Source organism: Octopus bimaculoides, chromosome 7 (genome assembly GCF_001194135.2).
Source record: "Octopus bimaculoides isolate UCB-OBI-ISO-001 chromosome 7, ASM119413v2, whole genome shotgun sequence".
Taxonomy (NCBI): Eukaryota; Metazoa; Mollusca; class Cephalopoda; order Octopoda; family Octopodidae; genus Octopus; species Octopus bimaculoides.
In genome coordinates, this window is record NC_068987.1 from 87,618,333 (window position 1) to 87,631,972 (window position 13,640).

Here is a 13,640-nt window from a genome sequence, read left to right on the forward strand (position 1 = left end):
ACGTGATCGATGCCAGGTCCGCCTGACTGGCTTGTGCCAATGGCACGTAAAAAAGCACCCACTACACTCTTGAAGTGGTTGGTGTTAGGAAGGACATCCAACTGTAGAAACATTGCCGGATCAGATTGGAGCCTGGTGCAGCCGTCTGGCTTGCCAGTCCTCAGTCAAACCATCCAACCCATGCCAGCATGGAAAACAGATGTTAAACAATGATGATGATGATGGCATTCTTGGCAGCCACTGCTCGGATAATTTTCATCTCCTTCCAATGTTGTGCTTTTTTTTTTTTTAAACACAGCACATCAATAAGTGATGTTATCTCTGGAAGGACACTGCAGTAAATTGACTTTCAATGATGTATTTATTCTGAGTATGGTACATAGAAGGCTATTGCTGTGCAGCACCCAAGGCAAGTGTTGTCTTGTTTAGGCTGGACCAATCATTACTTTGTGAATGAATTTGGTCGGTGGAAACTGCTGGAAGCCCATTTTCTGTGTGTGTGTGTGTGTGTGTGAATATACACGTCGATATTTTACAGGTCTACTTGTCACCATTTGACTAAAACAGTAAACAATTTTGACATTCCTTCATGACATAACGACTGGTTGCATGAACAGCCAATAAATTAATCAATGGCTTCCAATTTTTCTTTTTTCTTTCTAATATTTCAGGAATCAGAAATGAGTCTTTAGCAGTCACAGGATTTGGTCACACAGCTTACAACCAACTAGATGTCAGTGGTTCAATCTACGGCCAGAATACCCTTTCTGTATCAACGTAATCATTGTGTCAACTGAAGATGTTTGTTGATGCCAAAACATTTTGATTCTCTCCACAACTTCTATATTACTACAACTGATCTTTATACAATGGTTGGCTACTGGCAGTTATTTTGACAGTCACTCCCATCTTGTGGATATATTACAAGAAATACAGACTTTACAAGATACTTTGTGAAATAGATTCACTCTTTTAATTCCCCAAAGTCAGCAAACAGTGACTGCAAAGTCATTAACCCTTTCATGTTTAATCCTTTGAACATATCTGGCCTAAATATCCCAGCTATTTTATGTTCAAACTGGACAGAACTGGTTTCCTGCATCCGCCCTACAATGTCATTCTAAAGACAAACAATCACTCTAAAGAAATCTCAAGGCTACAAGATAATCCAGGATTAATTCAAAACAATACGCATAAATAAGGATTATATTTGACAGAGTAATCCTAAATGCCAAAGGGTTAAAACAATTTTATATTTTAGTGACAGGTATGGCTGGAGGGCTGAGAAGTTCACTTCCCAACATCTAGTTCCACTTTCAGGTCCTTTGCATGGCATATTGGACAAGGGTCATCAGCTTCAGTCTTGGGCCAGACAATTCCATGTGAGTGGAATTAGCAGATGCAAACTGTGTAGAGGTTCATCGTGTGTGTGTGTGTATGTAAATGTTGGTTTAAAATTTTGCCACAAGGCCAGGAATTTGGGGGAAGGATCCTAGTCTATTATACCAACGCAGTATTCAGCTGGTACTTAATTTATCAACTCCCAAAAAGGATTGACCTCGGTGGAATTTGAACCTTCATGTGTGTGTATAAATGTTATTCTTTAACAAGAATGGTATTGAGAGTGACTTCAGGCAGTCCAATGATAACATAACCAGCCAAAACTTCGAAGTCACTGTCAAGAATATTCTTGTTTAAGAATATTAAATTTGTTCTCTATAAAAAGTATGGAATACTCCTTCAGTTTAATGTAGATTTGTTTTTAGCATAAAAACGAATACAAATTATATATACCGGAGTAAGCACATAAAATGTGCAACAAGGTGGAAAAAAGAGTACTCAAATACCAGAGGTAGAGTAATATGCATTATTTAAAAGCAGCAGAAATATAACAAAAGACTGTTATTCGGAGTTTCACGTTCCCGTTCATCGGACAGTTCCAATAAACCTGTCCGATGAATGGGAACGTGAAACTCCGAGTAACAGTCTCTTGTTATATTTCTGCTGCTTTTAAATAAATAATACATATTATATATATGTATAAATATATATATGCATGTGTATATACAAATATATGCATGTGTGTATATACATATACATATATATATATATGCATGTGTGTATATATATATATATATATATATATATATATATATATATATGCATGTGTGTATATATATATGCATGTGTGTATACACATATATATATGTATGCATGTGTGTATATACATAGTTTCTGTGAATGTTCACATTCTGACGTTTTCAGGGGAAATCACGAGAGCAAAGGCAGTGACATTATGTTGACAATTCCCTGTCAAGAAATCACTCTGATTTTTATTCTTCCAGTCGTTTAAAGACTGGAAGAATAAAAATCCCTTGCAAAACAAGCAAAGGTTAGCGACAGGAAGAGCATCCAGTTGTAAAAACAATGCTTTAGTAATAAGACTTCATCTTGTCTATACCAGCACGGCGAAGTACAAACAAATGAATGTGTGTGTTTAATGTGCAAGGAGTTAAAAATTTCTGATTTGGTGCCAGGACACACATTTAACTTACCAAAGGTAGGTTATCCTTCACAGGTCTTCTCTACTGGAAACAAATCCTGCGGGGGTAATCTTTTATATTGGTTGTTGGAACCTCATATGTCGAAACCAACGGGAGAATCCACAAAGTTATGTATATATATTGTTAAAGGTCAAACAGTGAGAAAACCTAGTCAACAATACGTCAAACCACATTTGTATCTCTCTCATTTTCCCTCTCTGTCTATATAATTCTTAAACAAGAATAATAACTGCCAATAATATTCTCATTTAAGAATAATAAATTTGTACTCAACAAAGTATAGAGCAATCCATCAGATTAATGTAGAATTCAGTTCTATATTTAAGAGAAGAGGAATTATGTACATTATTTACATTTGACGGATATTTGTCCTCATCTTGCCCATGGGCATATGGCATAGTGGTTAAGAGCATGAACTACTAACCCTAAGATTCCGAGTTCGATTCCAGGCAGTCACCTGAATAATAATAATAATAATAACAACATCAAAAAATACCTTAAGAATGAGAACCCAGGTTCGAAATTTCCCCAAGACACCTGATGAAGGCTGGAGGGTATATATCAGCTGAAACGTTGTGTTAACAACAAACAAGATGAGGATAAATATCTGTCAAATGTAAATAATGTAATGTAGAATTGTTTCTATTATAACTGAACATTAAGTTTAGCTTAATCATCAGTCAAGCTCTAATTGCTAAAATTGAGTGAGAGAGAGGAGAAAGAAACAGAGAAGAAATGTTTTCTTTTATGATTTGCTTTGCTATCAGTCTTTAAACGGTATTCTCATGCCATCTACTTTTATCTAAGATATCAGTCATGTAATGATTTCGTTTGTGGCCACAGATTTATGAAGAAGGGGACATGGTGTGTTAAACAAACTCATCCCACTGCTGGTACTCGTTTCACTGATTCAGAGCAGTGTATTTGGTAAGATCTTGCTCAAGATCACTCGCTGTGGTGTAGTGCTGTACTCCAGAGCAGTGCTTCTCAAACTATCAGATGTGGTGTACCGGCAGTTTTTTTTTTCCAATATGCCAGGGACCGGTAATATTTCTTAGTAATATTAGTTTATATCTGGAAACAATATATATAATGGACGTGGCCAATGACAGTACCGCCTGATTGGCACTTGTGCCGGTGGGACGTTAAAAGCACATCCGAGCGTGATCGTTGCCAGTGCCACGGATTGGATCCCATGCCGGTGACAAATGAAAAGCACCATTTGAGTGTAATTGTTACCAGCGTCGTCTTACTGGCACGTGAAAAACAACATTCAAGCATGCTCATTACCAGTGCCGCCGGACTGGCTCCCGTGCAGGTAGCACGTAAAAAACACCTTTTGAGCATTACCAGAACCGCCTGACTGGCCCTCATGCCAGTGGTACATAAAAGCACCCACTACACTCTCAGAGTGGTTGGCATTAGGAAGGGCTTCCAGCTGTAGAAACATTGCCAGATCAGATTGGAGCCTGGTCCAGCCTTCTGGTTCACCAGTCCTCAGTCAAACCGTCCAACCCATGCCAGCATGAAAAGTAGACATTAAACAGCAATGGTGATGATAAATATAAAAGTTGACAATTTTTTTTTTTATCTTATATTTATTTTGTATACAATGAATACAATATTACATCAGCATTTTATAATGTTTCTTTTTCTGGAAACTCACCACGTACCAGCAGCTGATGGCTTGCAGACTGGCACCGGTCCACGACTTTGAGTAGCACTGCTCTAGAGTATTCAGAGTCAGAAATGATCAGAAAAGCTAAAGAGAGGAAGGCTGCATGCAAAGACAGAGTCCCACCAGGTTTTGATTCTGTTATTACATGGCCCACCCCACAACTGGAACTGTGGGTTTTGTGTCGATTTGGACTAATTGGCCACCTCAGGATACACAAAGAGTAAAGCTGCTAATCTAGTCATCTTCATGAAGGATGGACATCATTTCACTGAGCCCCAAACCCCAAAAGGGACATCTCCCTATTTAATATCATTGCCTGGCCCTTTGGGTTGCCCTTAGCGGAATCTACTCAAGACAGATCTCTGGTCTCAGAAACCCTGAGAAAAAAATTGATAGGTGATGCCCTTACACTTAAGAAAAAAAACAAAAAAACACTGAACGTGGAGTGAAATAGAATCCTTATCACAACAGTTTTTTTTTTTTGTACACAAGGAAGTCAAGGGATGTAACTTGGTATGCAAAAAACAGCATTTTATCTGGGACAATAACAAATCTGCAAGTTCACTGCCTTTGATATTATTAATAAAAAAACTGTTTCTCAAATTTTAAGAGTGAAAAAAATTCAAATAATAAAGATTTCATCAATTCACTGAGGCCTTCACATGAAAATCTTCAAAACAATGAATTCCAAGTTGTGTGTTTATGTGAGTAAAAACAGAAAAACTGCAACATTATGAAAACCAGAGAGAGACTGACAATATACATTTGTTTTTTCTCAAGATGTATATTATTATATTTATGTATCCTCCACACAGAAGAAATCAGATTTGTCATGTTTTAATTAATTTGTAAATAGAATGTTCTGAGAAATCAGTTTTATTTTTTCTTTGTAACCTAATGCAGTCTATCACCATTTCTCAAACATATTTTCTCCATTTTGAACCACATTCCATAAATTTCTTACATTCCTATAATTTCATTTTCTTGTATCTTGGGAGGGTCATTATGCCAATAATAAACACATTCACTGGTTCTATTCCACTTCTTTATTTTTATTAATCAACTGGTTAAATATTTAACCAATTAACTCATTGATTGTTTGGTTAATCATTCATCAATCGATCAGTCCTCTAAGTTTGTCAAAGTCCTGTGGCTCCATTCGCAATGGCATCAATGATTCGTCCTCTCAACACCAGCTCTGCTGTCATGAGTAGCAATGAAAGGACTTTGACAAATCTAGCTAACTGATTAGCTGACTGAACAATTAATCAAACATTTCATTAGTTAAACGAGTAACCAACCAACCAACAAATAAAAGAAGTGAAATAAAACCAGTGTCAGCATGTCTATCGTTGGCATTATGATCTTCCCAAAATACAAAAAAGAAATGTTTCAACACACGAATTCACAATAAGAATCTTGCAAGCTAAACACAAAAAACTTCATTTTGTATATTTCTCTAAAACTTTTTTTTAAATAATATTCTGTTTTGTAAAAATAGTGAAGTAAATTTATAACCCTTCAGTTGTTCTCCCCAGTTGCCTTCAGAAACGTCCTTCAAATATACTATAGTCTTTATTTTCTTCTCTCTTTCTCTACAACTCTTATATCTTTGTAAATGTCCATATAAAAACTTTTTCATTGCTATTCATTTCATCACTTATTTACGTGCATTCATCAATAATTTTTATATTGCTTTGTTTGTTTGATAACCTATTTCATGTTTTTTTTTTGTTTTTTTAATTAATTTAGCTTCCGTTTGTCCAATGTTAGAATTAAAAAATGATAATAATAATAATATTTAGCTTAAATATACGTCTGTCCTCGTTTATCTTGGAGATTTGGTTCCAAAACAAACAATGATAAATGAATCCTCTCCATGTATTTGGTAAATGGAGCAATTGTTAGATTCATTAGTGCTAAACTCGTGGCTCACAATGGCCCACAGCGGCAAAGCATCTACATTGTCTATGAAAATCAGGTGCCTCTTCATATTTTTTCTGTTTACTGGTTCCATGTTGATGAGACCGAATATGTAAATCTCAAAGTATGATCGCATAAACACAAGCGATAATCAGTCCATTGTGAGTAGCATAGCATTGTGGGTAATTGCTGGAGCATGGTCTTGCAATTTTGCTGTATGAACAGTGTTATCACAGATCAATCCATCATCATCATCGTTTAACGTCCGCTTTCCATGCTAGCATGGGCTGGACGATTTGACTGAGGACTGGTGAAACCAGATGGCAACACCAGGCTGCCCTTCCTAACGCCAACCACTCAGAGAGTGTAGTGGGTGCTTTTACATGCCACCTGCACGAAGGCCAGTCAGGAGGTACTGGCAATGGCCACGCTCAAAATGATGTATTTTATGTGCCACCTGCACAAGAGCCAGTCCAGGGGCACTGGCAACGATCTCGCTCGAAAGTCCTTACACATGCCACGGGCACAAGTGCCAGAAAGGCGATGCTGGGCACAGGTGCCATCACAATTTTGATTTCGCTTGCCCCAATAAGTCTTCGCAAGCTGAGTTTCGTGTCCAATGAGGGAGATGACGTTGGCATGGGTGCCAGTTGTCGATTTTAGTTCGATTTCACTTGCCTCAACAGGTCTTCGCAAGTGGAGTTTAGTGTCCAATTTAACTCGATTTCGATTTCACTTGCCTCATCCATGATAAATGAAACATGGTTCACAGTTGTTATGTAGTGTTATCAGTGATGAAAGAATCAGTGATAAACGAGGCTATATGTATTTTGTATACATCAATAAGCAAAATTATTTTCTACACACCAGTCAACAAAACTTTAACATTCAAATATAACATTTTATTTTTTTTACATTTTTTTAAAAACAGTAATGAAATATGTAAATCCATTTAATTAATAATAATTATACAAGAAATAGTCTATAAAATGTGTTTAAGTGAGATATTTATAATTAAAATGTTATTTTTTCTATATCAATGTTTGCCTTCCGAAACCAAATTGGAACTGAGGTTATTTCTATATATGGTCAACTGTAACAAAATAAAAAAATATATTCGGTAATCTTCGTGTGTTGATTTATATTATTTCGTTCATTGTTCATGATTGTTGCTATGTTTTGTAACTAACCGCAGTAGGAAATGATTTTCTTTTAATAGAAGGGAGCGGGTGGGGCTGTGCTGTAAGAAATATACTTCTTAACCACACGATTAGGACACCTTAGGCAAGTGTCTTCTACTCCAGCCACAGGCCAACCAAAGTCTTGTGAGAGGGTTTGATAGATGGAAACTGAAAGAAGCCCGTTGTATTTACATATATAGGTGCCTTGTGTGTTTCTCTCCCTGCCTTGACATCATATGATAGTTGTGTCACTGTCATACAAGCAGTGTCATTTGTCTTCAGCATGTCTGGTCAAGAGGAAGTATTAGCTTATTTGGAAACAGGTGAGAGTTGGTGATAAGAAGGGCACCCAGCTGTAGAAAATTTGCCTCAATGAATTCCATCCGACCCGTGCAGACATGGGAAAGTGCATGTTAATGATGATAATGGTGAAATAGGGAAAGTTAAATGAAATAGTGATAGAAAAACCAAACTGAGAGCGAAATAAAATAGAAAAGTAAAACAATGTGAAATCAGGAAGAAAATTACTCCAAACACAAAAAATAATTAAGTATAAAATTTATTGCTGTTAAAATATATATTTACATTTTATTATGAAAAATTGGCATAGAAAAGGACAGTGCCCAATATTTGATTTTTGTTATGTCTGTGTACAGATATGTACATGCGTAGAATAAAATATTTTGTACAAAATATACAGTTGTTATATGTCTATATTAGTGAAATGATTTAACATTAGAAGTTTGGAAATCTATTAACCATATGTTTCTTTTTTTTTGTCAAATAGAGAGGTGTGCGTAGAAAATTTATGGCTAACAGCCTGGGAAACATTTATATACATTTGTTGTAATCGTAAAGAATTACCAATAAGATTTACAGAGAAAATAAGAATTTAGATAAACAAGATGTTAAATGCAATATTGATTGCTAACATATGCAAAGGGTCATAAATTTGGAGGGAGGGGATCAAACCATTGATTCTTTTATTTGGCAAAGTTTTTATTTTATCAATGATGAAAGGATACAAGGCAAAAATAAAGCAAGGTTGTTTCTTGTCTTCTGTGAAAACCATGATTGGCTACATGGAAATATTACGTTAATTGGAAAAAAGGTGATGGTTGATGAGAGGAAGAACACCCAGCTGTAGAAAATGACCCTCAACAAATCTTCTTTACCCCATGTGTGCACAGAAAATAGACAGTAAAAGTTGGTGTGAATATAGATTGTCACAATTATATACCACAATGCTTTATCACTTGTGCCAATCCACTACATTTGAGCTGTCAAACATAATATTATATTATACAATCTCTGGTGGAGCAATGAATATAAATGTTAAGATATTTTAATCAGTGAAAGAAATATATTTTTTATGTGGAGTGTGTTTGTGTGTACAGATAAATGCAGGTGTGTGATTGTCCGTTGTCTGAGAAGAGAGAAAAATGTGAAAGATTCAGTGGACGGGAACAAACTGTCTTTTTTTTCTATACAGAAGTAAAAACTTTGCCCACTCCATTGAGGAGTCTTGTGAGTGCTTGATGACCTCACGAGTGCTGGTGCCACAAAAATAAAAGGTACCCATATACTCTGTAAAGTGATTGACATTAGGAAGAGCATCCAGCTGTAGAAACTATAACTGAAGTTGACTCTAGAGCACAGGGCAGCCCTCTGGATTGTTGGTTCCCATCGAACTACTCAACCCATGACACTAGCTTAATGACTTAGTTGTCATTCAGCTAGTGTTAGGAACATAAATTGTGACTAAGGTTTGGTGGAAGATTTTAATTCAAAACTTATGAAAACAAAGCATTTGTACTCAGAGCCGGTTTCAGCCAGGTTGGTATTGAAGGGGTTAAATATTAATTGCATCCAAAACTGCACAACCTGAGTTTGGGAAAAAGGACTCAAGAAATTCACTTCATTTCCAAAATGCCAAATATAGTAATATGTTTTGTCAATTGTATAGAATGCTCCTTCTCTCTCTCTCTCTCTCTCAAATGCTTTATATCTATATACATACACAGACAGTGTGTGTTTAATATTTCTGGCAAGGGCACAATATTTAATTTTGCAACCATAATATATTACCAAGTATATTAAAAGGTTTACAAGTCAATATTGCATCTTAGCTTGTGTTAGCAGTGCAGTGTACTTACTTTAAAGTTTATCTCTTTGGATTTCCTTCAGAATTTAGAGTAAACAATGCAACTGAAGATAAGAAAAAATGGGTAACAGGTGTATATGTAGGTTTCAAAAGTTCTTGCGCTTTCATGATGGGTTGGATATGGTGCTGATGAAAGTGCAATAACTCTTGAAATATGCATATACACCCATTGCTGAGTTTTTATGTCTTCCACCGCATTATTTACCTGGACATATTCATTTACAAAACATTGTAACATGCAGTGCTAGCTCTGAATTCAATGGGAAACCTATAGAGACAAACAACAAAAGTGTATATGTGTATGTATGTGTGTGTATATATATATATACACATATATATATATATATATATATATATATATATATATATATATATATATATATGTATATATATATATATACACACACAATTTATCTTAGATATTTATGGATCAATTTAGAACCTATTTCTGTCCTAAACAAAATCCATTTTGTTTTGGGTTTTTTTAAATTACAAAAATTATAAAATTTCTAGAAGTCTAGGGTGAACAAATTTCATTCTATTTGTAGTTGTTATAAGCCATAACTAAAATGTTACAAACTGAAAAACAATCATTTTACATTGATAAAAAAGAATAAAAATATATTCTTAAAACTAAAAATTAAAAACACAAATTAGAGCTAAAATGTTTGAATGTTCATCAATATTAGTGATCCATTTCTAAAACATTTTCATTTGATATGATTATCCAGTTCTCTTCATATTTCTCTCATCTATAATAGCTGAATACTTAAAATATTTTGCAATTATTCAGGCATATTAATAAAATATGATGTGGTTAGGACCATTTTAAATTTGGAAAACTGTGTTCTGTCTGTAGCAAAAATTGATTCAGCACCAACGCTATGCTTTATGTTTGACTCAAGGATATATCATGGTGGCACTACAAAAGTTTCCATGGCAACAGAAACTCTTCCCTTATGAGTCAGGTCAGTACATGTCTTAAGTCTGATAGTGATGACCCACTGTACAGCATTCGGATAATTAAATCTGTAATCATACAGGGTTCTTTGCCTCTACAATTCTTTACTCATTTAACTAAATAAGTTCCCCAACATCAAACTATAAGCCATGATAAATATCAATGATGTCTCCAATAAGGAAGTCTCACAGTAAAAGCATAAAACCATGGACAGTCAAACTCCTATGCGGTTCTTTACCTCCAGAAATCATATTCCCATGAATAATCAACTTCTCATAAAGCTGCTAGACCAATGGTTCTCAACTGGAGTCCATATCACCTTGGATGGAGGTCCATATGATTCTTGGGAGGTCCTTATCACCTTTGGGGATCCATATGATCCTTGGGGATCCATATGATCCTTGGAGGTCCATATGACCTTGGGGAGGGTTCATATGATCCTTGGGGGAGTCCATATGACTTTTGGAGATCCATATGATCCTTGGAGTCTGTATAAGATTTTGTTGCTAAAATTTATGAGAAATAAATTGGTTCTATTTGTACCATACACGAAATATTTTAACACTATTTTTTTTATATATAGAATCCCTAATAATATTTAATAATAAATATAGGATTTTTTTAAAACATTGAATTGGTATGAGGATTTAACTGAACCAAATAAGAATCAAAGGAGTGTCCACAGGTTAAAGACGGTTGAGAACTGCTGTGCTTGACTCTCAGAGTGGATCATGAAACACAGCTAATACATCAAACCTGCAACTCTACCACTTGAAGGTTGTAAGCACGAAAGAAGATTTTAATGATGCCCTCAATAAACAATAGAATTGCAGTCAGCCTGAGGAAACAAAAGCTAAAGATTTTTAATCTCATTCAACCCGGAATTTGTGTTCTCTGTAGCTCTTCAGAAAATGAAACTTCAAAAATTTGTGGCATCAACAAAATCAAATTCTTTGAAAGAATTCCTCAATAACTTTTGTGTAGAGTTCATGTTTACAGTCCAAAGTCACTGTCACCTGTCTTCTGGTGAAAGTTTAATAAACATGGACTCAACTAAGAAATATTGTGTAATTCTTCAGCTCAATGTTAAATTGTTTTCATTACAACTTGTAATAAACAATAGAATACCTCTGTCCCTACACGAGTGCTTTTGTAACACACACACACACACACGCGGAGTGTGTGTAAAAATAGGTGGTTCAATGTATGGATGGAAATCTAGGGTGGTACAAAATGAGGCGGGGCATTCAGAGTTACTAATCCATGTAATAAGTAGTTTTCGGAGTTGGGATATTTATGGAAGAGAGGGATTATGAAGTTCTTATGGGTAAGACTCACTTATCCGAGGAGGATATCATTATTATATATGGCTGGACTTTCATTAAAAGTGGAGAGATAGTCAAACGATGGAGTACCAGCCCACGTCTTCCGGCGTTCAACTGAAAGAGAGAAAAAAAAAAAAGAAAGGTAAATAAAAAAAAATTTAAGAATTGACATTCACATTCCAAAATATGTTTTTGCTTGTAATATCATATAAACAAATGAGCAACAGAGTAATAACATCAACAACAGTAGTTAGAAAGCCATGTAGAGAATGACCTAGGCTTCAACCAAGTCTGCAACACAGTTTCAATTCTCAACTGAAGCTAGTTCACTTCTATGTCTAAATTAATGTGCACACACACACACACACACACACACACACATAGAGTCAGCTAAGAATCCATAAGTCTAGCCACCGTACTTTTCATACCAGTCCTTCTCACAAGTGCTGTCTTAGGTTATTCACCAACTCATATACAAAAACCAAATCGCTAAAATTAGCAGCAATGGGTCTATAATACTGTATCATATAACTTTTTAAAGGACTCTCTTCAGATTTTCAATAGAAATTAGAGCCAGCACTGAAAGTTACTTTGTTTCATATATAAATACATATACCTCGTTTACTCTTTTACTTGTTTCAGTCATTTGACTGTGACCATGCTGGAGCACCGCCTTTAGTTGAGCAAATTGACCCCAGGACTTATTCTTTGTAAGCCTAGTACTTATTCTATCGGACTCTCTTTTTGCCGAACCGCTAGGTTACAGGGACATAAACACACCAGCATCAGTTGTCAAGTGATGTTAGGGGGACAAACACAGACACACAAACACATACACATATACATATATACGACGGGCTTCTTTCAATTTCTGTTTACCAAATCCACTCACAAGGCTTTGGTCGGCTCAAGGCTATAGTAGAAAAACTTGCCCAAGATGCCACGCAGTGGGAGTGAACCCAGAACCATATGGTTGGTAAGCAAGCTACTTAGCACACAGCCACTCCTGCACCTATGTAAACAATGTGACCAAAGATTGCAAAATGAGTAATACATGTATATGCATATTTCAGGCCCTGTTGCTCCTTCTTCGACATCACATCTAACCCATTAACCATTAATGAACACATTGATTAATTAGCCACCAAATGGAGCAGTGTAACACAATTGGATATACAAATTTTGCAGGGAAAGCGGATGTTAAACGATGAAATTTTAAATATTTAACACATTTCTAGCAACTGGTACATACATATTAATTGATGGTAAGGAGACTATATTTCATTTAGCAACCATAATATACTGCTAAGTATATCAAAGGCTTTATAAGTCAACACTGTGTCCTACCTGTGTTAGCAGTGCAATTAAATCACACAGCTAACACAGGTAGGACACAGTGTTGACTTATGAGCCTTTAATATACTTGGTGTATTATGGCTGAATAATAAGATATGGTGTCCTTACCATCAATTAATGTGTGTAACATAAATATTAATACACACAGACACATGCATACAAATACTGTGTGTGTATATGTGTATATATGTTGGGTGGGGGACACGTCTAGCTGTAGAAACCATGCTGAAGCAGATTGGAACCTGGTGCAGCTCTCCGGCTTCCCAGCTCTGGTCAAACCATCCAACCCATGCCAGCATAGAAAAAGGACATTAAATGATGATGATGATATATAACAAGCTCAAATATTCAAATGCAGACTCTCAAATAAATTGATATTGATTAGTGTCACCTCAAAGAAATATATTAATAAAATACTCAGTCAATGTATGTAAAAACATTCAAAAAGAAATGTTAGTTTAAGATAGATGGGGGGGGGGGCAGATAGA

General features: G+C 35.6%; 2 protein-coding genes across 2 annotated transcripts in view; one reads left to right on the top strand and one right to left on the bottom strand.

Moving 5' to 3' along the window:
• The window catches only part of LOC106880976 (probable basic-leucine zipper transcription factor Q), a 49,676-nt gene extending 47,766 nt beyond the window's left edge, over positions 1-1,910 (top strand). The window contains exon 6 of the mRNA XM_052969453.1: positions 672-1,910. Coding sequence (XP_052825413.1) covers positions 672-781 — 110 coding nt within the window. The 3' untranslated portion in view covers positions 782-1,910. The remainder of the gene's footprint in view (positions 1-671) is intronic.
• A 5,979-nt stretch (positions 1,911-7,889) lies between these two features.
• The window catches only part of LOC106880977 (uncharacterized), a 164,838-nt gene continuing 159,087 nt past the window's right edge, over positions 7,890-13,640 (bottom strand). Inside the window, exon 31 of the mRNA XM_052969454.1 lies at positions 7,890-11,910. Within this exon, the coding sequence (XP_052825414.1) occupies positions 11,810-11,910 (101 nt within the window). The 3' untranslated portion in view covers positions 7,890-11,809. The remainder of the gene's footprint in view (positions 11,911-13,640) is intronic.